The 26148-nt window shown below is 40.4% G+C and overlaps 1 protein-coding gene across 1 annotated transcript in view; it reads right to left on the reverse strand.

The window, feature by feature from the left end:
* The window catches only part of DNMT3B (DNA methyltransferase 3 beta), a 68506-nt gene that overhangs the window by 12289 nt on the left and 30069 nt on the right, over positions 1-26148 (reverse strand). The window contains exons 2-15 of the mRNA XM_027867889.1: positions 24211-24346; positions 22717-22781; positions 21116-21202; positions 19802-19948; positions 18349-18546; positions 17201-17359; positions 14647-14754; positions 10343-10502; positions 9416-9544; positions 9104-9148; positions 5054-5133; positions 4634-4746; positions 2179-2362; positions 84-168 (exon numbers count right to left, since the gene is read on the reverse strand). Coding sequence (XP_027723690.1) covers positions 84-168; positions 2179-2362; positions 4634-4746; positions 5054-5133; positions 9104-9148; positions 9416-9544; positions 10343-10502; positions 14647-14754; positions 17201-17359; positions 18349-18546; positions 19802-19948; positions 21116-21202; positions 22717-22781; positions 24211-24340 — 1690 coding nt within the window. The 5' untranslated portion in view covers positions 24341-24346. The remainder of the gene's footprint in view (positions 1-83; positions 169-2178; positions 2363-4633; positions 4747-5053; positions 5134-9103; positions 9149-9415; positions 9545-10342; positions 10503-14646; positions 14755-17200; positions 17360-18348; positions 18547-19801; positions 19949-21115; positions 21203-22716; positions 22782-24210; positions 24347-26148) is intronic.

Genomic DNA, 26148 nt, shown 5'->3' on the forward strand with positions numbered 1-26148 from the left:
AAATGGAGATAGATAGGCCACCATCCTCACTATCATCCCAGACTTAGAAGGAAGTAGGTCAGGAGCATTTTCAGAAGACTCACCTGTAGCTATACCATCAAAAAGGGACAGGACCCTGATTGGTCGTCTCCTCGAAGCAGGGACTGCTGGATACAGTTTTGGAACTGCCTGTTCCAACAAGATAATAACAAAATAATTAAGAAGTAGGTACCAGGTACTGAGCAACTGTTGGGATTTATTTTTCTGACTGAAACAAGCTATATTCTATATGACAAGATCCTAGTTTTTTAATCATATTCTCAGCCAGATTCCTTGTCTTTTATTCAACTACTGCCACACAAACAAAGAAATAGACCCTCATGTAGCACTACTGATAATTAATTGTTCAACTCAAAAGTTTTGGAACAAGACAATTCACCATGGGGATCAATAACAATTGATCACCATAAAAAAAACCTGTTCACAGGGTATCACAGACCCGCTCTACGAAACAAATATCTGTGAATAAACTACTATAACTGACCTACGCTATGTTTTTTCCCTCTTTTCCTCAAGGGGCCAGAGACTTAATGACTAAACGTTGTTGGTGGAGCTATGAATTGGTCCAGACATTTAAGGAACTATTTATCTGTAATTATGCCCAAAAAGTTACTTAGCTATACATACCCTTTTGCCTTGATCCCAGAACATTCATGACAAAATACTACCCACTTCTGACAAAGAGGAGATGGATCAGGGCACAAATCGAGACATATGTTTTAGGCAAAGGCAATGAGTAAATTTGTTTTGCTTGTCTATGAAGATTTTGAGGACAAGCACTGTCTTTTGCCTCCTTTTTATATTCCTGGTGCTTAGGAGAGTGCCTGGCATACAGTAGGCACAAAATTAACATTGATTGATTGATTGATTGATTGATAGTATTGGTCATCATCTTAAAGGAAAGAACATTACATAAGCTTCTTCCTGAAACTGGATGTGGCAGGCAAACTCAGTATGCCTATTGCTTTCCAGAGTTTATGGTTATGGCCTTTTCCCAGTCTGTGGGGTGCATTCTGATACAGCTACTGTACACAACTTGTCTGTTTCTCACAGATTGATCGATGGGGACCGTTCAATTTGCTTGTTGGTGGAAGTTCATGCAAATATCTTTCAAATGTGAAACCTGCCTGGGAAGGCCTATATGATAAGAATCAGCCAACGGTTTGGGATTCATTATGAAGGCTACTGCTTAAAGCTGTTGTGGCAAAATTGTTGAGAAGGGAATCTTGTCGGGAATTTTTTTTAAATAAATTTTTATTGTTCTCCAAATTCTGCCAAATTGAAATCTCTCCAGAGAGCCCTGGTTGTATCCTGAAGTCTAAAATCCTGAACTCAGAACTATAAGTGACAGTAGATCCGTGGTATTGGACAAAGAGCTCAATAAAAGGACAAAGTGCAATCAGCTGCAGGAAGTCAGTCTTTTTCGGTGTCCCAGATTGCCTCATGGTTTTGTAATCTTATACAAATAAGATTCCTTCTCACAAGAATTCACCCTCAGGCAGATTCATTTTGCTAGAGGAATGCAGTGTCTGTCACTGTCATTTCTCTAAGACACCAAACTATTCATATGGAATATTTTCAGTTTTTTCATGACATTCAACTTTTTTTTTTTTTTACAGAGAATGAAACTGAGGTACCACAGAACAGAAGCAAAAGTGATAAAATTTCTAACCTTGTTAGAGAAAGCAGTACTATTTATTAGATGACCTTGGGCAAGTCACTTAACCCTAGGCCTCTTCTATAAATGGAGAGATTGTAATATCTTAAGGTTTCTTTTAACACTCAAGCTCTAAAATCCTATACCTTATCCATGACAAAAAGTTAGTGGGCATTCCCTTTCTAAAAACTAAAATACACTTTATCCTTTGAAACTATGTCCCCAGAAAAAAATTGTTAAGGGAATTGAGTTACATTCAGTTGATTGGATTACTTTCTCCCATACACACCCATTCTTTAAATAGCTATATGAATTCCTAGCCTTCCTTTAAAAGTTCATGAATCTTCAGTGTCAAAGCTGAGACTTGAGGATTCATAAACTATGCCCAGCCAAACATGTTGTGACAATCACCTCGTGTGTGTGTGTGTGTGTGTGTGTGTGTATTTACACACCATGGATGAGAAACCCCACAAATGCCTTACATATTCCTGAGCTTTGTCATTGGTGAAAAATTCCTGAAGGCGAATGTTCCAGTCCTTTCGTCGTTGTAAGACCCCATAGCACCGTTGAGGTTGGCACATGTAACAACTCCAGGGCTCTTGTGCTTTGGCACTGGCTGATGTCCCTGCCCCAACCAGCACATCCAGGCATTCAACACAAAAACACCTGTGCCCAGGAGTGAGGAGAGAGAAGGGTTAGCCAAAGTGCTTCTGTGTATTACAGCTACATTGGCTCTTGAGCATCCTCAAAGCCCAGTGGACACAAGGAGGGTGAGCCAGGCTACCATATCCATTTAACCAACTTCCCTCCCCCCCAACCCCCCCCCCTCTACACACACACCCTGCTCCAGGTCTTCACCATTTTTACCACTAGAATCACAGAACTAGACAGTTGATTGTCAGGTATTAGTCAAATCAGGGACCCCTTCCATGATGTCACTTCTTTATCTGTCCAATGAAGGGAGATTTGCACTTTACCTCTAAATCTACTCTAAACTTCCACCTCAAAATCCTAAAATAGAAACCCCTACAACATTCCCGATGTCAGGTGCTCACTTGAAGACCTCCAATGATTGGGAAGTTAGGAAATCATTTTCCTTTTTACCAACTAATTAAAAAGTTAGGCACATATATTAAAAAGCATTCTATTTAAACAATGAGCTGTGTTTTAACTAGGACTAAAAGGAAAAGTCATAAATAAATCTAGGAGAGCTGAAAGGAGATCATCTACTCTGGAAAGTAGTTTCCAATGGTCTCCAGTAATTTTTAGAAGGAAATTCACATTTTAACTGTTGGATTTGGGAAAACACACTGACCTGGGTCTCAGAAGCCCCCTAGTTTGAAAACTATTCCTTATGGTCTCTGCAATCATTATTCTCATCTCATATTTGCAAAGAGGATTTTTGACCAGAAGGACTATTTCTAGCTCTGAATACTATTACCTAAAATGAAAAAACTCTCTGTAGATATCCTAACCTAACTATTCATATTAACACATAAAAATTGGTTAAACTTTTCTGAGAAACAATTTGGAACGAATGTGAGGGAAATGATTCACCATCAAAATCCTTTGACCAAGACATTTCTTAACTGGCTATACCCCTCTTTGACATCTCTGGCTTTCCCACCATGCCCCAGGAAGGCCATTATTGGGAAAACCTCAACATCCTACAAGATCCTATCAGCCTTGGTATTCTTCCTCATCACTAACCTTCTGCCCCTCCAATTGAAAGGTAGAGTCATGACCTCCAAGGAGGCAGCTCAGCTCAGAAAATCCCATTTCTCACCTGGCTGCACTCCTCTAGGCATCTGTGCCCCTCTCCTCCTCCCCTCCCCCCCTCTAATTTTTCACCTTTTTGGATTGAAAACAAAGACTGTTCCCTTTTTCATATTTGTATCCCCAGTTCTGAGCACAATGCCTGCCTGGCACATAGTAGATGATTATTGGGACTTTTGTTGTTACTGTTATTCAGGCGTTTCAGTCATGTTTGGGTTTTCTTGACAAAGATAAAGGAGTAGCTTGCCATTTCCCTCTCCAGCTCATTTTTCAAATAAGAAAACTAAGGCAAACAGGGTTAAGTGACTTGCCTAGAATCACACAGCTAATAAGTGTCTGAATCCAGATTTAAACTTAGGTCTTCCTGACTACAGGCCTGGCACTTTTCCACCTAGCCACCCATTTACAGACTATATTAACCAAAGGCTCCAGGCACATCAAAATATTCAAATGAGCAACAAATTGGAAACAAACTTCTGAGATATCCACATGGAAAATAACTAAACAAATTACAGCATATTAATGTAATGAAACATTAATACATCAAGAATGAGGAATTTAGAGAAACTTCAGAATACTTGGCATAAACTGATTCAGAGTGAAGCATGAAGAAACAAGAAAATATACAGAATGAATAATGTAAATTCACAGAACAGCAATAAAGTAACAATTTAAAATGCTGTAATTGTAATAGTTAACCTTGATCTCTGCACATAAATATACCTATGATGCCACATCCCCGCTCTCAGTCCAAGAGCAAAGAGTAAACATTGTACATATGCTATTAGAAGGTCACTTGTCATCTTGCCTTGCCAGGGTACCCTTTGAACCTCCCAGGACTTCTACATCACCCTACCACCATGCTCCCCTGTACGTGTTATTTCATCCTGAGATGTAAGCTCTAATGGGAGGAGCCATTTTACTTTTCTGTTTGTATACTCAGTGCTTAGCATGAAGTTTTATAAATAGTAAACACTTAATGCTTTTCAAAATTTATTCACTTTTGTGTCATCTGAAAAAAAGATAATGCAATAGTGATTTCATTCAGAGTAGCGGCATTTTCAGGTTAAAGTAATACCTCCATTGCCCTCTAGCCAAACTCAAGGACATAACAGACTGCTCTTCAGAACATAAAGAGAGACACAAAAGAAAAGGACTTACCGGCAACAGCTTGAATTGCTACATAGCAAGAGCTCCCGTCCCTCACAGCACACAGTACAGTATGATTGATATCCATCATCATCGTACATATAGAACAGCTCTAGAAATCTATCCTGGTTAGAGAAAATGGGAAAATAGAAACACGTCTGGAAAGAGTTGCCTTTAGGTCCCAGAATACTGACTCCCACTCACCCACTGAATACCTAGATAGGGTTAAGAGGCTGGTCTATATCCATGGAATCCATTAATCCTTTAGTGAGAGGGTTGGCAGGGTGGGGGGAGGGAGAGGGTGAACAGAAACCCAGGACCTTGGCCCTGTTCTAAGGAATAGAGTAATTCAGGAATGAGTAACATGGGAATCTACACAGAAGGGAATGGTGGCCTATAAGAAGGCAAACTCACGTATTTTCCAAGACTTACTTTACATGTATTGCAGAGGCCCCCCTCAAAGAGAGGATGAAAGGAGAGTGGGTTTTTTCTTCCACAAGCTATGCAGTTATCTATAATACACACAAGAAGGGAAGGGGAGATGAAATGAGGTTGATACATCAACAGGAATGATAACCATTCTACCTTAAACGTACTCATAAACTCCCCAATAAAAGAATTTAGATATGTGGTACTCCAAACTCAGAGATCAGCAGAAACAATGCCCTGATTTGGGGGAAGGGGAAAAGAGGAGAAATCAATCCACTCTGCTTTGGAACTCATGCCCTGGATCTTAGATGTCTAGTGATAGAGTGCAAATTCACCTAGTTTACTCTATGTAGTGGGCCCCAGTCCAGGCTTCACTATTAATCAGCTGGCCATGCCACATGCTTATCTTACCCCTTGTTCCACTTTTTGTTCTGAAAATAGGGCCTGTCAACTGACTGCTCCACGGATCAACATCCCATCTGTGTGATTCACCATATCCCAAACGCCATTCCCACTACAACAGTCTCCTACACCACTCCCTAATGTGTGCTATCTCTCCTTATTAGGATGCTAAGTTCCTTGAAGGCTTTTATTTGTCTTCATAGTGCTTGGTAAATATTAATTCCAGGCACTACTTACCAAAAATAGGTGATCCACAAATGGAAATTTTTAGTTCAGAATATAATATTCCAAGTAATCATAAAAAATAAAACCATTCAGACACACAAAAAAGGAATTTAAAGACAATTATATGAACTGATGCCAAATGAAGGAAGCAGAGACAATGACAATGTAAATCCAAATAAATGCTAGGAAATTAAAATGACCAAAGGATAAGGAAAGCCATCTCTTCCCCTCCCATCTCTGCCCTTCAAAGGCTAGTGAGGGTGGGGTGGGAAGGGGCATGGCTATAGAACACTGTATACAATGTCATAAGGGATGAGTCTATGGGCAGGAAGGGATACATACAATGGAATATCTAGGTGCTGTAAAAACAGATGACTTCAATGATTTTTTTTAAATTTATACCTATGTGCCTAATTCAATAGCTATATGAGGGGCAGGGGAAGAAGTAGGGAGTGGGAGAAGAATCAAACTAGTACTTCCAATTACAGAATGACACTAATCATCTGTGCCTTGAGATACAATGTGGCACTCACACAAAACAAACCTCTGTCGGCAATCATTTCTTTGCTTCCAAATCTCTAAGCAGCTTTTTGCCCCCATTAACTTCCCCATTTAAATGAAAAAGGACTGGTTAGACGAAGGGGAATAGTAGGATTTCAGAAATGCCTTCCTTTAAGATACAGATCTAGTCCCTTGTAATAGTAACTTAGAAATGGATGCTAAAAAGGTTTAGTCTTTTGAGGCTCTAAAACTTACGTCCTGAACACTAAATTAGGGTGGAGAAAAAAAAAACACTAAAGATGTGGAATCAAAGACATCTTTAAACAACAACCTAAACCCCTTTTGACACATGAGGTGGTTCCCAAGTCAAATGAGGATAACACTTGTACTCTCTACTTCTTAGAAATATTCAGTTGTGTGTGTACCACGACTACTTCTTCCCTTTAAGAAATCTGGTCTAGTCAACCTGTAACCTTTCTGATTCTCAAAGGCTCTTAATATTAATTTAAAGAGCCAGGCATTGGAACCAGGTGCTCCGTCCACTGTAACACCCCCAACCTTCTAGATTGTCTCCCAATACCAAATCCTCAAACTTAAAAGATTCATGTTTTTCAATCTATACAACCAGCTTGGGTCTAGTCAGCAATTCTTGGTCTGGACCTAGTCACCTGTGATTTATGACACTCCTTATGGCTAAACTCATTATTTCTCTCCGTATACAGTTTCTCTGTTCCATCATTACTGACAACCTATTCATTCCATTAATTTCCCGGCTCACTACTCCTGTTCTGCTTAGTCAATACCTGACCAAAAAATAAATAATGATGAGCTCATTTCTCAATAGTGGCTAAAATTTTCTTCACTTACCACACACCTGCCCTAACCAGGGGCACCTACTCCTCTCTCCAAGGCAGAGTAGGACCAAACACATAAATGTTTACCCCAGCCCATACTTAGATTTTAAAAATATGCTGTCAAATATTTGACAGAAATTTGCTGTTAACTTAAGGCAGAGAGAACAGCTTATGACAGTCTCCAAGAAAAGATCTTTTTACGGATCAGGGGATGAGGTCTGAATTCTAATCCTAGATGTGGAATTAACTTTTTCTCCTATCCTTACAGTCTCTTCTTTTCTGTGCCATCCTCTGTAAAATAAGGGGGTTGAACTAGATAACCTGCAAACACTCTGTTCTAACAGTCTGTTTTTGCCCCTTGTAGCTCTAAACTTGTATTAGTCTGATGACAACCAACACCAACTATATTCCAGGGACCATTAGCTGAAACATGGGACATAAAATCAGAATTACAATAGAGCATGCTCACTGGGAAAATGAGGCCAGGAAAATTAAGTGTCTCCCCTATAATCATTTAAGTATTTGAGGTGGAATTTGATCCTAGGTCCTCTTCCTTCTGGTCTTCAGAGCCAATACTCGTTTTGGCTTGGTTTGGTTGTTTGTTTTTGAGGCAATCAGGGTTAAGTGATTTGTCCAGGGTCACAAAGCTAGTAAGTGTCTCAGGCCAGTTTTGAACTCAGGTCCTCCTGACTCTAGCGTCAATGTTCCATCCACTGTGTCATTTTGCTGTCCCTGCTAATATTCTTTACACTGCACCAAAATGCCTCCTTCCTGTCCTCACACCTGCTTCCACTTGAATATTCAACACTACAAAACAGCAAGTAAATGCTTATTCAGAGTAAGTATACACAATTGTCCAGACCTCAATTCACTCTATCAAACATTTTTATCAAAAAGGTAGGACCTCCCTTTCAAACAGGAGTTATCTGGCTGCTATTATTACTTATAGCAACACCCAACAACTCACATTTCCATGGCATTGCTAAGACTTGCAAAAGTTGGGGCAGCTAAGTGGCGCAGTGGATAGAGCTCTGGCCTCGAAGTCAGGAGGACCCCAGTTCAAATCTGACCTCTTGACACTTACTAGATGTGTGACCCTGAGCAAGTCATTTAACCCCGATTGCCTCACCAAAAAGCCTCCCCCCAAAAAAATATGAGCTGTCAATAATTTGACTTTCTAAGAATCCTTTTGGCACAATGAGGTGGCACAGTGGATAGCGTATCAGCCCTGGAGTCAGAAGGACCTGAGTTCAAATCCAGCCTCAGACACATAATACTCACTAGCTGTGCGACTCTGGGCAAGTCACTTAACTCCAATTGCCTCACCAAAAAAAAAAAAAAAAGACTTACAAAGGTTGCCATCACAACCAAGTGATGGCAGGGTCATATCAACTTTACAAAGAGCAAACTGAGGCTCAGACAGGAAGTGATTTGTTCAATGTCCCATAGCTGAGTCCCACTGCCAATCCTCCTGCTCACCCTCATCACACTATACATATATACTGCCTGAACATAGAGAGTGAGCTACCGTAATTTCCTATAACTTGCACTTCAGAGAATGTAACCTCTTTGAGGGCAGAAACCTATTGGGGTCTTTATAACCCCAGCAGCTAACACATATACTATAACACAAACTAGAAATAGAATCCTTGTTCAACTGAATTCAGAGGTTCTGAGACACAATTTTTTTCCAGAGCAGGTGTCTCATTCAATGCTTTAGCCACCTAATACCACATGCCCGGGAAGCAGTCAGGTGGTATAGTTAACATTTCCTAGTTGTGTAACCCTGGGTAAGGCACTTAACTTCTGCTTGCCTCAATTTCCTCATCTGCAAAATGGCAATAACTACATCATCTACTCCCCAGGGTTGTTGTGAGAATCAAATAAGATAATATAAAAGCTTAGCACAGTGATTAGCACATAACAGTAAAAAATGCTTGTTACACATACACACACACACACACACACACACACACACACACACACACAGAAATTCTGCAAGGAATCAAACCTGGATAAGACGAAGGAGGAGGGTAGCATTGCATGCATATATAAAAAAAAGACATCTTACCATCAGGGTTGCTTTTGTTGTTCACGATGTCAGAAACCATTTTTTCTGAATAAACAAGAAATTTGGGTGGGGGAAAATAAGAAATGGTTTGGTTAACATCTTACAAGCTTTTGTGACACTCAACTTATGATCCTATTTTTGACAAGGAACTCAGTTTATATAAAAAGTAGTAATAGCAATATTTTTTTTTTTGCCCTGAGGTTGCTATCCTCGCCACAGAGAAAACAGATATCCATTGAGAGAAAAGCCAGATTTCCCTCACCCCATTACCCTAAAATGAACTCAACCCAGAAGCTGAATGTCAACAATCACCTCGGCCTTGCTCTTCCTCTACCCGCTCTTTGTTGTTATTCACGCAGCTGGTTCTCAGACGTTTAGGAGGAAGAAGAACGCTATCTTGGACAGTGGCTTCCTCTAGAGTCCTTCTTCTCTGTTTGGGGTCTACAAAAGATTACTCATTTAACCTGGGAGTCTGGACTGGAAGCTAGACCAGACTTAGTTAGTCCCCAATATTCCCAAAGACAATCATACCCATGCTAACTCATCCTCAAGTAAAATGTAGCCTGGCATCAAACACATCTGCGAACCTACCTATGTGTAAAGTAAATGCTCAGGAAAAAACAAAACATTATGAAACCAAAACATGGACCACATTGACATATTTTCCTGCAAGAGTGGGAGTCTTATATTAACTCTTCTCTAAACCTAGGATTAAGCACCTAAATTTTCCATTGGGGTTTTAGCAAAACCATCATCTTCTCCTTCAGTTGTGATGGAGACCCAAGGATTACTCCCATGAGGAAACAGGAAAGACTGATAAACTGTGGCTACCAATAACTTGCAAATTGTGATAATACTATCTGCTTCCATGAGCCTTCCTAATAACCCTCTTGCCAGACTATCCTTCTCAGAAGTCCACAGCTCTTTCTTCATACCTCTTTAACACATATTTGGGTTACTAGATGAAAAGCTTGGAGGAGAGGAAGGGAAGAAAAGTCCCTCTACATTTGCTACGCATCATAGTAGAGTTGGCTAAGTCAAAGAAAGCGTTTCCCCAATTTGGAAAGTGTTCTATACACAGGAGGTGTTTATTTCATAAGTCTGATGATGGAAACCACACAAATCCAAATGAAACACAACTCCTTGGCTTCTACTCCTCAACTCTTAAGAAATCCTATCCAATCATTAGATCCCATTGCAAATACCAGAGATGATCATGGCCTAAACCATCGTTCCAACCTGGAATGATACGTCCATCTGATTTCTTTTTTGGTTTGAGTCCCTCTTCTCCCATTGGCTGAAAGCCTCCATGAGCCCACTCTAACAAGGGCTTGAGTTTTTCATCCCATGAGACACCAGGAATGGCTGGCAAAGTCTTGCCAGCCCTGCTCTTGGCCATCTGCAAGGCAAAAAAAAAATTTTTAATTTTTAATTAATTTACTTACTTTTAGTTTTCTACATTCACTTCCATAAGCTTTTGAATTTTACAATTTTCTCCCCTCCCCTCCCCTCTCTCCACAAGATGGTATGCAATCTGATATAGGCTCTACATATACATCCATATTAAACATTTTTACATTAGTCATGTTATAAAGAAGTATTAGAACCAATGGGAGGAACCACAAGAAAGAAGAAACATAACAAAATAACAAAAGAAAAAAAGAGATCAGTTAGTATGCTTCAATCTGCATTCAGACTCCACAGGTCTTTCTCTGGATGTGGACAACATTTTCCATCATGAGTCTTTTGGAGTTGTCTTAGATACTTGCACCACTGTAAAGAGCCAAGTCTATGAAAGTTAGTCATCACACAGTGGGGCTGTTATTGTGTACAATGTTCTTCTGGTTCTGCTCACCTCACTCAACATCAGTTCATATAAGTCTTTCCAGGTTTTTCTGAAGTCCACTTGCTCATCATTTTTTATAGCATGATAGTATTCCATTACATTCTTGTTCAACCATTTCCCAATTGATGGGCATCCCCCTCAATTTCCAATTCTTGGCTAACAGCTGCTATAAATATTTTTGCACATGCGGGTCCTTTTCCCATTTTTATGATTTCTTTGGGATACAGCCCTAGAAGTGCTATTGCTGGGTCAAAGGGTATGCACAGTTTTATAGCTCTTTGGGCATAGTTCTAAATTGCTCTCCAAAATGGCTGGATCAGTTCACAACTCCACTAACAATGCATTAGTGTTCTAATTTTCCCAAATCTTCTCCAACATTTATCATTTTCCTGTTTTGTCATGTTAGCCAATATGATAGATGTCATGATTTGCATTTCTCTAATTGATAGTCACTTAGAGCATTTTTTTTTCATATGCCCATAGATAGCTTTAATTTCTTCATCTGAAAATTGTACAAAGCAAAATTTTTAGAAATTAACACTAGGGGCCAAAAAGGATGACTCAGTTAGCTGCTTCATGAACAACCATCTCAATCAATCAAAAGTGAATGTTGCTGTTAATGACTTGGCTATTCTCAGCAATACAATGATCCAAGACAGTTCTGAAAGACTTATGAAGAAAAATGCTATCCATTTTCAGAGAAAGAACTGATGGAGTCTGAATGCAGATTGAAGCATACTTTTTCTTTAATTTCTTCATTTTTCTTGGGTTTTTTCTTTGTGTATTCTTTCTTTCACAACATGAATAACGTGGAAATGTTTTGCATGACTATACATGTATAACCTATTTGCTTGCCTTCTTAATAGGGGGGAAGGGGAGAGAGGAAGGAATTTGGAACTCAAAAATTTCAAATGTTAAAAAATTGTTTTTTTTTCCTTTTTCTTTTTTTAATTTAATTATTTTTAGTTTTCAACATTCACTTCCATAAGATTTTGAATTCCAAATTTTCTCATCTCTCTCCCCCATCCAAGACAGTGTGCAATTTGATACAGACTCTATATATACATTCATACTGAATCTATTTTCACATTAGTCATGTTGTAAAGAAGAATTAAAAAATGTTTTTCTATGTAATTTGTGGGGAAATTTTTTTTAAAAGTGAATTTGCAAAATAATCAAAGAACAAGAATGGGTCCCAAAAAAAGAAATGAAAAGGCCCCAACTCCTTTTCAGAGGTGTCAGAGCTATGGATGTGAAACATTGAATATAATTTCAAAGTTTTTTGATATATTAATTTTTCTTTTTTTCCTTAAAAAGCATTCTTTATTAAAAGAAGACAGCTCTCTCAAAGGTTAGGGGTCTCTACCTCTACTTATCAAAATATAAGATACCATAAAAAATTTACTAAATGACTACATACAGGGAAAATTTTGGATTAGGGGGAAGATCAAAGGGAACTCTGACATGAATTCAATGAGTCAACCCTAGAACAATAGGATACAATGGTAATCTCAAGGCTTACGGAGAGGTTTTACATCCAGAATGAATAAGGAGATGCTCCTGTTATTCCCTAACCTGGTTAGACCATCCATATATTGGAGTTGCAGGCCCCACATTTTTTTTTTTTTTTGGCTAGGCAATGAGGTTAAGTGCCTTGCCAGGGTCTCACAGCTAGTAAGTGTCAAATGTCTGGGGCTGCGTTTGAACTCAGATTCTCCTGACTCCAGGACCGGTGCTCTATCCACTGCACCACCTAGCTGTCCAAAGGCACCATACTTTAGAAGGGAAGTTGACAAGATGTAGAATGTGCCCAAGAATACAGCTTGGAGAGACTATATTTTAAGTATGTACTAAAAGAATAGGGCAAGTTTTATCTGAATAAGATTAGCAGAGAGTGGGGGTTGGTGAAGAAGGAAAGAAATAGGAGACATGACTAATCACAATCTAAAATTTAGAAGGCTTAAACTTGTTCTTCTTGGCCCCAGAACAGAAGGGTAGGAGTTGCAGACAAACAAATATTGGTTCAGTGTAAGGGAAACCTTCCTAACAGACCTATCTCAAAGTTGAATTAAGTTCTCAGTCACTAGAAGGTCTTCAAGCAGATGTTCTGTGGATCTTTCCTGCACCACACTCATGCTACTTCCCACAATGGATGCTGTCTTGAGAGTCACAGCACTTGTTGGTATACTTCGACTTGGAATCAAGTTGTTACCCCACAATCTCATGTGAACACTGACTTCATTCATAGGAGTGTCTTGCAAGGACAGCTGCTAGGGTGGTATGTGGGAGGTGAGGGGGGTTGTTGAGCAAAGTGGGAAAAGAAACATGTAAGGCTGAGGATTCCATAAGGAGGTGTGGCTGGTTAGCTTTGCCAACCAGCTGAAAATCAGTTGGGGAAGAGTGGTTAGTGACAGAAGAGAAGTCTCACACTAAGGTCTTTCCCTATATGCACCAGTCAGAAATGAGGAATTTGGGGTTGGGTCAAGGCCCTCCAGGCCTGAGAAGAAGCTTTAAAAAAAAAAAAAAAAAAAGGCAGCCCTAACATCATCCTGAATAAAGTTAGATACAACAGAAATTGACCTTGGGCAAATTACATCACCAGCTATAGAGGGAGACTGGATCACATTTTCTTCCAGCTACAGCCTTTTGTGTTTTAAGGTCCTTGGGGGTGGAAGAAGAGTATTGGCACAGTGGATTTAGAAAAAAGCATAGGTTGATTGAGAGACCCAAGTTTACCTGTTCAAAAAACTTATTTGTAAATATCTTTAAGTCCCTTAATATTAGTGATGATTAGTTTACCAATCCATAAATGGGGATAAACAATACCCAAAGCCTAGGGTTACTATGAGACAAGCTCTTTCCTAAGGCCCTTTCCATCTGTGTCTAACATCCCTCCCAGTTCTAGCATTCCATGAATGTACCCTAATAGGCAAGCAGTCAAGGCAGCAATTTCTTGGGTTCCCTTGATGTTAGAAGTTAAGTTTCTGTAACAGCATAAAGAAGTCAGAAGCAGCCAGGATAAAGGGAAAATCTTGAGATTCCTCAGCCTGATGCTATCTATGTCCAAGGAAAAGAACAAACAGTAGAGCCTATATCAGATTGTGCACCATCTTGGAGTAGGGGGAGAAAATTGAAAACTAAACCTTATGGAAGTGATTCTTAAAGACTAAAAATAAATAAACTAATTTTAAAAAAAACAAATAACAACTTTGGAATAATTTTGCTACTTACTACCTTTTTACAAGTCAGTCTCCCTGCTGAGACTTAAGTTTCCCCCTACTGAAAGGGAAAGTAGACTTAATAATCTCCCATTTCTAAATCCTGCGATGATTGCCAATAATTGTATGATTTCTCTAAGCCAGATCGCACAACCTGCAGCCTGCGGGCATGCCAAAGGATTTTAGGCAGCCCACGAAAAATTTAGAGGATATTTTCCTCTCCATTTTTTGCAGGCCACTTGAAATCCTTTGGTGGGCCACAGGTTGTATAGGCCTGCTCTAAGCTAATCTTCCCTAAATGTCTTCTCTGTTCCTCTTACTCAATATCAAGGAAAACTCACTACCTTCTACCTACCCCAAAACTTGCCCAGTTAACAAACTCACTAACAATCTCTGAGGAGGTGAATTAGATCTCCCTAAGTGGTTCAACCAAATGTCTCTATGTATTCAACCATCCCATGACACTCTCCCACAATTACCTCCAGGGCTTGGAATAAAGCCTTTCTGTAAGATACCAGCTTGTTAAATGTAGGTAAATTAAAGTGTTGGCTAAATAACGCAAGGCTCACTAACTTGTCTGAGGGGACCTAAAAAGAGAAAAAAAAATGTTACATTATACACACACAAATGGCATGCAGATCCACTCAAAACCCTGGACTTTGCCTCCATAAAAGAAAAGGTTATCTATAGACAAGGAGATAACCTCAGGTCCTCTTCCTTCATCTGTGATTTTGAATTAAGACTTCAGGTCCTCCTGAATCTGAATCTACTTAAGATCATTTAGAGATTCAGAGGGCATTGCATGGCTATTCAGTGAATGAAGGTTATGCCTCATACACTGGGCATCACCTCCAGCAACTCTCCAATAACTTCAACCCCTGTTCTCACCTTAAGCAGGGAGGAGGAGGAGTTAGCAGCACCATAAACATGTGAGCAGAGAGTTAAGAGAAAGGAACAGGATGCTAACACTAATGCTGGCTGGTTCCAGAGACTCAAGCATTAGTTATATAGTAGTTACCACCTGAAATGAAGAAATCTCAATCACCTCCAGGATCTGCTCCATTTGGATGATCTCAACAGTGGAATGACAGTAGGGTAATGAAGGAAACTGAGTGACCAAAAACCTGAGCCTTCTTTAACCTTAACCAAGTACCTTAATTGGGCAATCGACACCTCCAGAATCTCCGCTTACATCTAGTTTGTTCTAAATTATTCTTTTTTTTTTTTTTGCTTTTTGGTGAGGCAATTGGGATTAAGTGACTTGCCCAGGGTCACACAGCTAGTAAGTGTCAAGTGTCTGAGGCGGGATTTCAACTCAGGTCCTCCTGACTCCAAGGCCAGAGCCCTATCCACTGCACCACCTAGCTGCTCCTGTTCTAAATTATTCTTAAACTACATCTTTTATGGGGCAATACATATTGCTTTCTATGGATCCAGGCCAGCGTGGTTTATTAAAAACTTCCTTTTTAATTCGTCGGAAAATATTCTAAGGAAATGGATTGATAACAAGGAGGCATTAATCCTGGAGGGGAAGAGGCTAAGATGATTAAATGACTACTTTATTAGATAAGAGTAAAATGTCAACCTAAAACCATATTTTAAAATACCATGCCCTTTTCCTCGTTCCAGATTCCTGTAATTTTAAGCTCAAATTGTCTTGTGTTCGAGATATTATCAAAAGTATGAGGGGATATCTCTCTGATGCTCTGATTTAGATGTTCTTAATGTTAGCTTAATAAAACTGTTTCTGGAAGACTTGTGCCTAAAACTCAGTGTTTCTTTCTCCAACATGTCCATATAAAGCCATATGGCTACATGTGTATAAGTATGTATTTATTTAGATTTAGAGCTAGAGGATATCTTGGATACCTCTTTTTACATTTTACAAGTATAGATACAAATTAAGAAATCTAGATCCCTTACTTCCTGATACCTCTGTACTCCCATACTTCTCAAATACATATTGAAATTCAATCTTGCTCTTTAGCAAGGAAAAATAAGCTATTTCACTTTGAATTAGGAGAAAAGTTCTGGAATCTAGGCTTGGTCCCAATTCTTTGGCCCAAAGCTCCCTCTGGTGGCTCATGTAACTACAACCATGATTAATTTCTACTTTATTGCTCCTGGCATTTTGATTAGAAATATTTTCAAGAAAGTCGATGGGGATTCTTTCTTTTAGCACACAATTCTCTTAAAATGTTGATATTTTTTCTATCTTTCAAGCCTCCCTCCACTTCTGACACACCTCTGATCCAGCCCCACTTCTTTTGCTACAGCTGTCCTCACACCCTATGGCATGGAGCCCTACAGGCCATGAACCTAAGAACACACCCACTTACATTTGGAATTCCTACCCAGAGACCAGGCTGACTAGCGCATGCAAACTCACATAGCTTGAAGACTACACACTTCAGTGACTGAAGTACTATGACCTCTTACTATGCCACAGAAGTACTGCCCCCTGATTACCATCTCCATGGGAAAACAGTAATCATAGTATCCATGACTCAGGAAAAGGCTTTGTCAGTTATGTAGCCTGTGGCTTCCATAATTATCCCTTCTGACTTACCAGACCAAGAACCTGTCAGGCCATTACTCTCCTTTATACCTTGTCTCTGAATGAAAGCTCCTTGAGGGCAGGAACTATCGTCTCTTGAATTTTTATGCCCAGCAGTTGGCATGCGCAAGTAATTAGGACTTAATAAATGCTTTTGCTATTCCACCATGGAAAAGGCCAAAAGAGGGGGAAAAAGGAGGAAAGGCCAAGATTTATCCTCATAACTTTAAAAACCTTGTCACAATATCTTTGTCCACGTCACCATACAGGAATGCACACGTGATGTTTTTAAAATTTTCAAAGTAATTTACATCATTTCATTTTGGACCTTACAACCCACTGGGTCTGATGTTTGCAAGAGGCCTGGAGAGAAAATGGAATGCCCAAAGTAACTGAACCAAGAGCCAAACACTCGTCCCCTTCCAAGGGGTCTTCTCAGGCATCAAGTCACTACACTGCCAAGATCAGGAACATACCTCAGAGTATTTGCCATCACCAAACCACTGTACCCATCTCATGCCAGGGACGGCCTGGCGCTTTGTGTTAGATTTCCAGGAAACCACAATAGCAGGCCACCAGGAAAAACCTTTAATCTTCCCCCAGACAAGTTCACCAACGTGAAACTCTCTTCCATCCTGAAAATCAATTACACAAAATCAGAGGGATAGCAAAACAAAGGAAGTCAAAGTCAACCAGTGGCATCTATCTACTTGATTATCCCCATATCACTTCCTCCTGCTCCCACCAGCCTGCAAGATGCTCAAGGTCATTGCTTCTAGTTCATGTGGTCAACACTCTGAGTGCAGCAGGAACCAGATTAAAATTAATGAGGCAATGTTTAGCAAAATAAAGAAAAACACATTATAATATATTAATATGTGGTTTTTAACACTCCTGCCCTAGCTCACTCTCTCATTTTTTAGAGGTTGTAAGGTTAAGAGATTTGCCCCAGGTCACAAAGCATGAACTGAGTTGGGAGAAGAATCCTGGTTTTGAGACTCATTTGTTTCTATTATACCCTGCAGTCTTACACTGAGGAAGAAGAGACAGATTCTTTCCAGAAGAAAAGCAACCTAGGACTTTAAAAATGATTAGGAGACCTAGGTTTTTAAGTAGCAACTCTATGGATAATCCCTCCTGGATCCTCATTTTCCTCACCACAGCCCGGCCCCATCCTCATCCTATGTACAGTGTCTCAATTACTCCCTCTCATGTCTGTTTTTCCTCTGCTAACATCACACGCCTAGAATTCATTCCCTCCTTTTTCCCTCTTCCAAAACCTTAGCTTGGCTCATCACTCAGCTGGAGTAACACCTCCTCCATGGGGCTTTCCCTGGCTGTGGCTGTCTTCCTTCCAAGGTTACCTTGTATCCACTTTGTATCTATATCACACAGAACTATATACATATTGCCTCCCACATAGAAGGACATTTCCTTGAGTTCAATGCACTTTGATTTTTGTCTTTGTATTTGCAGGGGCCAAGACAGTACCTAGCATATGATAGCGTGTTTAATAAATGCTTAATGTTTCACTAGAGGTTAAATGAAAGGGTTACACTTCGTGACGATGGCCTACTTCACCTCTAACAGGATGTGATACTGAGATGGCCATTCCACATCATACCTGGTATTCCATCTGATCAGGGTTCTCTAAAAGCATACTTTGCGAACCCAGAGAATGACGACGTCTTTCTCGAGCGCTACGCCTGGTGGTCGTGTTGCTCCCAAGGTCATCGGTGAGATCAATGGTGAGGCAAGAAGAGTTCAGGGAAGACTGGATACCAGTGGGCAGGGTACCAGTGGACTGACGACGCCTATTGCTCTAGAATGACATAAATTAAAATGGTAGAATAAAAGGATCCAGCCTAATAAAAACACTGTCATCAAAAAGTGATCAAAGGGTTCAACACTGTCAAGATCAAAGCCAGGGTGAAGATGGTGGATCCAAAAACAGTGGGCAATTAAGGCAGTGGGGAAAGATTCCAAAGAACAGATTAGTAAAAACACACAGACACACAAATAAACTCATAACAACTTACTAGTATTTAGGCCAATTCTAGTTAGAAGGATAAGGACCAGACTTATAAACTCATCAATAAAGGGGACTCCCACATGGAGAAACTCCATTCAGTCCTAACTGAAACCAAATCTTCTTGGCTTTGAGGCCATTTTTCTAACAAATAAACCACGAGTAGAGGTGAGGGAAAGAGGTGAGGAAAAACCCTTGAACTGACTGAAGGTTAGATGAGAAATTGGGGAAAAGAATGAAGTAAGTGGGGTATATGTAAAAGCCTTGAACCTTGAGTAAGACCAATGAAAAGCTCCTTAAGTGTGTAGAGGGGAGAGAAGACTCCAGTCCCGGGGCAGCTAGGCAGTGTAGCGGATAAAGCACCAGCCCTGGAGTCAGGAGGACATGAGTTCAAATCCGGCCTCAGACACATAATACTCACTAGCTGTGTGACTCTGGGAAAGTCACTTAACCCCAATTCTCTCTCTCACACACACACACACACACACACACAGACTCTAGTCCCAAAGGGCAACAGAAATGTTTGTGGGAAATACTATTCAGATAGACAAATAGGTCTGGCTACTTTTCAAGGTTATTTTCTATAGTATCAAACCTTAAAATCTTTCCAGCCTAGAACCGAGTAGCTTCCGCAGACCACCAGAGGTAACAGGATTAACTGACCACCCACAGTATTCTACCCATAAATCAGGTGAAATACATCCACTGTCATGAAGAGGTAGAAGATAGAAGAAATATCAAAGGAAAAGAAAGAAGAGAAAGTGACCACTCTCCAATAGCCCTGGGGGAGAGGAGGGAGTCACTGACCAAACAGAATGCCCTGTAGTCCAAAAGAACCAGAAGAGATATGAGTACTCGCTCATTTCCAGCATTGAACCCACATGGCCACCAGGAGACCAAGAAAGGTACCAAATAGCAACAGGAAGAGAGGAATCTTCAAATGAAGGAAGATAGGCCTAGATCTCCTTTCCCACTCTCCAGCTTAGAAATCAAATGGAAGGGGAAGTGGGGGGTGAGGCCAGGGGACTGTGCCTTTGGCAGAACCAACCCTGGTCACAGGAGTCTCTTTGAAGTCAGAACTGATATCTTCAGTTTCTTTTCTGCTGGCCTTGTTCTGCTCAGCCCGTGAGGCCAGGCGTGGGGGAGGTCTACGTCTTCCCCACTCAGTGGTACTCTCCTCACTTCGGGACTGGACCTAGAACCAAGAGATGACATGTACAGGGTCTCAATAAAGGACCTGGCTGGACTAAGGGGAAAGAAGCAGGGACAACAGAATTCTATCACTAAATCTTTAATCAACGCAAGAGCCCAAGATGTTGGGGGTCTTATCACTTTTCTTATTGGGAGATTAAGTACCACAAAGGGATGTAAACAGATGTTCTCTAAGCAGGTTTTTGGAAAGATTCCTTTAGTCTCTGACAAGCATAACTGGACCCTTCCATAGAATACTCCCTCTTCTCCAACAACTACCCTCCCCCACACACAAAATGTCCTATTTTCCAGAAAAGGTTGGATTCCTTAATTTTAAATGGCCAAGACTAACTCAGTGGTGGGTTATCAAGAGATATGATCAATGACCAAACCAGCTGATTATTCACTCAATACCCACAGCTTAAGAATTCTTTGTGGGGTTTGGGGGAAGTCCATCTGTGAGAGTAGTCACAAGAGGCAACAATAAGTTTGCAAGCTGGTTGGACTCACAATCTTAGGAATATCAGTAGTCTTATTATGTATTCTCTACAAGAAGAGTCAAGAAGTGAACCCTTTTCTAAAGAAAAAAAAAAAAAACCAAGGCTTCCAAGAACCTGAGGTCACATTAAAAAAAAAAAACAACACTTTTAAAAAGAAGAGTCTGGTATAATTTCATTCTTTTTTCAAATGATAGGCAAAATGAACCTAAATTGTTTGCAATTAAAGCTAAGTACCAAATAAAACACTCGGGTAGGAACTGGTCTTGGGAATCAAGAAAATTGGGTTCATACATAGGGATCAGATTCAGAGCTAATCCCTTCATCAAGCCTTCAAATTCTCATCTGTACAAGGTACAGATGTGTATCAATGTACAATATGATTTGCTCTTTCTACTTTACCCTTTTTTGTAAAAGCACTATAAAGTTGTGTTATTACTTAGTACAATAAAAATTAATGCCAAGAACTCAGATTTCAAACTTTGAAATTTTGGCCTGGGTACCTAAATCTTTCTTGACTCTCATTTTTCAGCTCAGATATGCTGGTTTAAGTGCCCATGGAGTCTAGGTACATGGTGTGACACGTCCACAGAAAATGTTCCAGTTATTTATTGATCAACTCAAGATTTTTTGCATCACACAGCTCTCTCTGTTCAGGTTCAAGGGTAACTTACGTTTGAACTTTCGGGTTGAATCTTGGTTTCTCTGTATAGCTTTGGCATCACTGGGATTTCTGATATCTCTGAGTCATCAGTCAGGTCCTTTTACAGAGAGCAAATTTGCAAATTTTCATTTTTTAAAGGAATGGGACCCAAAAAAAGCCCTTCTTTCCCCACTAACACTCCCAATGAAGTTTGGTTTAAAGTGACATAACATTAAGAACTAAACTAGTATTTCCTTAGTAGTCTATAGCCAAATCTAGATGCTATGAGAATACACATTATAATCTGGATAGGGAGGCAGGTAGGAAACATCAGCAAATCTAAGCAGACCCCAGTATGACACTAGGGAAGATAAACCCAATGAAAAGTGTGTTGGACTTGGCAGTCAGCAAGATCTGGGGGTCAAATGCTGCCACTGGGTACTTACTAATTGTGTAATCACAGGCAAGTCACATAACTTCTAAGTCTCAGTTTCCTTATTTATAAAATAGGAATAGTAATACCTACCTCATCACATTATTTGTGAGGAGGTTCAAATGAGAAAATAACTCTAAGTCAAGTGCTTTAAAGTTACTAAAGCACCATTAAAAAATGTTAATTGTTAAATATTGAACACTGACTCAACCAACCGTTAGGCCAATTTGTAAACAAGACTTCCAATATAACAAACCCTTTTCTATGAAGATTTGGAGGATACAGGCCCCACCCCCAAAAAAATCAATGTGTATTCTAGTACTCATACAACCATCCTATCCTTAGTGTCAGAGCAAAGAAATGAATGAACCCAGGTCATCCTGCACCACTGAAACCCAATGCTCTATCTACTCTCTTCTTCTGCAAGGGCCTCAGGGTCAGAATCATGAGAGCTGGAAAGAGCTCTCAGAGCCACCTCATTTGACTCATGCCTGGAACCGGAAAACCCCCTACATCATCCTTGTCAAGTGTTAAGGAGTCTGGCGTTACAAACCTCCAGTGATGGGAATAACATCAGTATCTCCTACAATAGCCCTACCTACTTGGACAGCTCTCACTGTTAGGAAGCCTCAATCTGCCTCTCCATTGCTCCTGGCTCTCTCACTTCTGAGGCCAAGCAAAAGAAGTCTAATCTCTCCTCTACTGGATAAGCCTTTTCCAACATCTAAAGGCATGATTTCCAACATCCTTACCAACCTAGACATTCCTCTAAAGGGAGTGGGGATGATATAGACCACACAGGGAAAGGGATTGGAGGAAGGGCTGAATTTTGGTGATGGGGCTAGGAAGGCAATGAGGAATCCTTGGGCAGTGAGGACCTTTGCTTAAAAAACCATTCCATTACCCTGGTTCTTGAGGGTCCAGAGAATAATGATGTTGCCATTCTGGAAGGATGTGAGGAAAGGGCAGAAAGGGCAGAGGAGAAGAAGAATCCCAGTTATCTCTTACAACCTTCCTGGCTCCAGGAGTATAGGTGGAAATTCAATGAATGGGGAGAGAAGCTTCCCCTTGAAATTGTAAAAGCCAACAAGGTCTCCTACCTCATTATCAAGAAAGTACCTGTGTACTGATCCAGGTCCCTAAGCCCCTCAGGAGAAGGGCAAAGGGATAATGGGGTAAAGGACTCATTAGATGGGTACCTCATCGAAGGAGATCATATGAGAGAGTTCCCTTTTCGACAGTCCCCGTCGGCTTACCCTACGACCTGTGGAAGTAATAAGATGGTCACCTTGGCAAGGATGGCTATGGCATATGAATTTCCTTTGGCAGACTAAGATTTCCCTTGTTTTTTCCCCAAAAGGCCCCCATTCCACCCTCAGGCCCTGTTCCCCAAAGTTATATCCTGCAATAAAAGAAAAGGTCAGTATGATTTATTCTGCCCCTCACTTCACCTCCTCTGTTGCCTCATTTGCAAAAATGGGAATAATAAAGCTGGTGGGGAGGCAGATATTGGCTCTATAAACAAACAAAAATTAACAATTAGAGCTGTCCACAATGAAATAAATGGTCCCCCTCCAAAGGGTTTGTAAGAAAGCTGTAACATGAGCATGAAGGCAGTATGGTATAGTAGAAATAATACTTGTCTTTAATATGACAAATCAAGAGCCTATTTCAGATCTGCCATTCACTAACTCTGTATGTGTGTATATATGACTTCAAGAAAGCTCTTCACTCCTGTAAGCCCTTACCTGCCTTCTCTGTAATTCCAGTTTTATGTTTTTTTAAATTTTTGCTAAATTAAATTTTACTTGACTATATTCGTGGGGCTTAGCTTTAAAAAAAGATCCAGCCCCCTCATATTATACATCTGGAAGGTGAGGCAATGGGAGGTCAGCATAAGGGACTTGCCCAATATCAAAGGGCCAGTTAAGTTGTAGATTTGAATCCACATCCTCTGAATCCAAATGCTGTGCTTTCTTCTATTAATACTTTTGTAGTCTGTTCTATTCTTCATAATACCATCTGGCAAGGTATTTCAATTGACAAATCAACTGAATTCCTATCCTAAAGGATTCTACATGATGATGATCTCCAGTCCCCAATAAGTGGCCAAAACCCTTAGCCTAGTCCACACAGAAGATCAAGTCCCTAGGGGAGGTGTACACAATGTTTTCCTCCCCCCTCCCAACCCCCATACTATGGAAGCCTCATCACTAGAGACTGACTTGCTAAGATTCCCTACTTCGTTTGATGCATAGCTGAGTTTTCACCGTCTATCCTTTCAGGATGATGCCTATGACAGGAAACGGTACTCCAGAGGGAGTCCAAATAGAACAGAGGAAAAGATTCCTCCCTCATTCAAAATTTCTCTTCACAGTCTGAGATCTCAATTACTTTTTTTGATGGCCTATTAACATATCCTGAATTTTTCACAGACAGTGCTCAACATTTTAAAGACTTGGCAGATGTCTAATAATAGTACTGCCTATATAAGCATCATGAAATACGGCATTCTGTGAATTCTCCAATCCTAACATGGCCCTCCGAGGATCCTTTCTTTTCTACAAATTCAACATGGTTGGCTTGAATAAGAAGTCACCTGAAGACTCCTCACTAACAAAACCCCAAGGATGCATTTAGACCATGCCCCTTCCGATTCTCTCAAATATCATGAGAACAAAAAAGGAAATTACCTTTGATATCCAGGCTCTCCACTGCTTCCAGGACTGGAGGAGAGAGAGTGTCATCATCGCTGCCATTGACCAAAATAAATTCTTCTTTGTTGGTCTCCTCACCATTATATCTTCGAGTTTCTCCCTTCATTGTGCCCTATAGGGAATGGCAGGGGGATGGGGTGGAGAGGAGGAACACAGAGTAGACAAGGCTTTAAGGCTAGGATAAAACAACTCAACAAGACAATGACTCACAACTCTACTCCTAAAAGCATGTGATGGAGAGATGAGGATCATTCAGTAGTCAGAAAGAAAACCCTGCCCTCCATGCATCATTGGTACTTGATCCATAAAGTGTCTTCACCATCCAACTGAAGAGACCCCAGACCCAGCTCCATTGGACAGCAAAATCTCCACCACCAAGAATGGCCAGGAAACATTGAGACTATGTAAGAAAATCAGGAATCAGTGTCTTATGGGGGTAAGGAAGAGGAAGAGAAGGAAAGTGGTGGGACCCGATTCCAGCAGCTAATGCTATAGCGCTCCTCCTCCATGAATATGGTCCAGCTTCTGACCTCCCCCCCTCAACCCTGAGAAAGATTCAATCCTATTCCACAAATTTCCTCTCCTCCTCTAATCACAGTCCTGGCCCCAAGCTCTGTCTCATTGAATTTAAAGCACCAAAGCCATTTTTTTCTGTTAGTTTCAAACTCCCTTCCTTTCAACTTCAGTGAATTAATATTTCTTCCTGACCCTTTGTTTCTTCTCTCTTCTTCCCTTCATTTTCCAGGTCCTCTTCTCTCCCTTCTCTTCTCCCAAAGAACCACTTTCTCTCCTTTCCATGGAAGAAGCCCTGCCTTACACCAATATTCTGGACCCAATTGGCTAAGATTTTTGTCTATCATTTTCCCTCTCCTTCCTCACCAGTCTTCACCAGCTGAGGCTCTAAGAATTCAGATTCCAAGAAGGAAGAGGGAGTTACCAACAGGCAAGTGGCCAGGGGAAGACGAATTTAAAGTGGGAAGGAGAGGTAAGGAGAGCCCTTAAGACTATCAACCATCCCTTCAGTAACTCTGAAGGACTTCTACTTTCCCCTGCCCCCAAAGACCCCAACAGAATAGACAACAGTACTAGTTCCCTCTTTTCCAGGCCCAGTCACATTAACATGAGCCTTCACAGCTCTAGCCACTACTATAATAGCCTCTTTAACTATCTTCTAGTCTCCAGGGTACTATTCAATACTTCAGTGGCTCCCAGAAATCAAAGAGAAAAAAAAAAACAACTTCTTATGGCATTCAAAGCCCTTCACAATCTTGTTTCTGCCACCTGCCCAATCCTTTCTCCTTCCTGTTTTTCCTTTGCTTTGCTTTTTTTTCCATATCTCCTCTGCCTGGATGAATTGTGAGCATAAGCCCACCCACAACTATTTTTTTTCTGTTTTAAATACTTCCTCTTTCTTAGGGCTATGATTCAAATACTATGTACAGTACTTCAGGAAGCCTTTACTGACATTCCTCAATTCAAAGAAGAAAGTGATGGCTACTCAAGTTTAAAAAAAAAAAAAGTACTTCCCTCCCTTCTTTCAGAGTTGGAGGAACCACGAGATATGGCATACTGCACACACTGTGAGACATGGTTACAAGAAGAATATACTCAGAAATTAAGGTGACAAAGACATCTTAATGCAATCTCTCCTCAAATGTCTTTGCCTGCTCCCCTCCTTTGTCTTTATCTCATGCTCTATTCCACAGGTTCCATGACTAATGTCTTCCCTTTCCCAGAAATTAGGGTATGGTATATGAGAAAAGGTTCTCTCATATCCATATTAGCAGCACAGGGACCATTATATAGGAGTTTAATGAATGTATAAATATAATAAATAGAGAGCAGTTAAGAGGCAGTTCTCCTTGAGTGAAGCTTGAACCACATCACCATCCATTCACCCTTTCCAAGAAAAGG

The sequence above is a fragment of the Vombatus ursinus genome, unplaced genomic scaffold (assembly GCF_900497805.2).
Source record: "Vombatus ursinus unplaced genomic scaffold, bare-nosed wombat genome assembly UNPS02014786.1, whole genome shotgun sequence".
NCBI classification, from domain to species: domain Eukaryota; kingdom Metazoa; phylum Chordata; class Mammalia; order Diprotodontia; family Vombatidae; genus Vombatus; species Vombatus ursinus.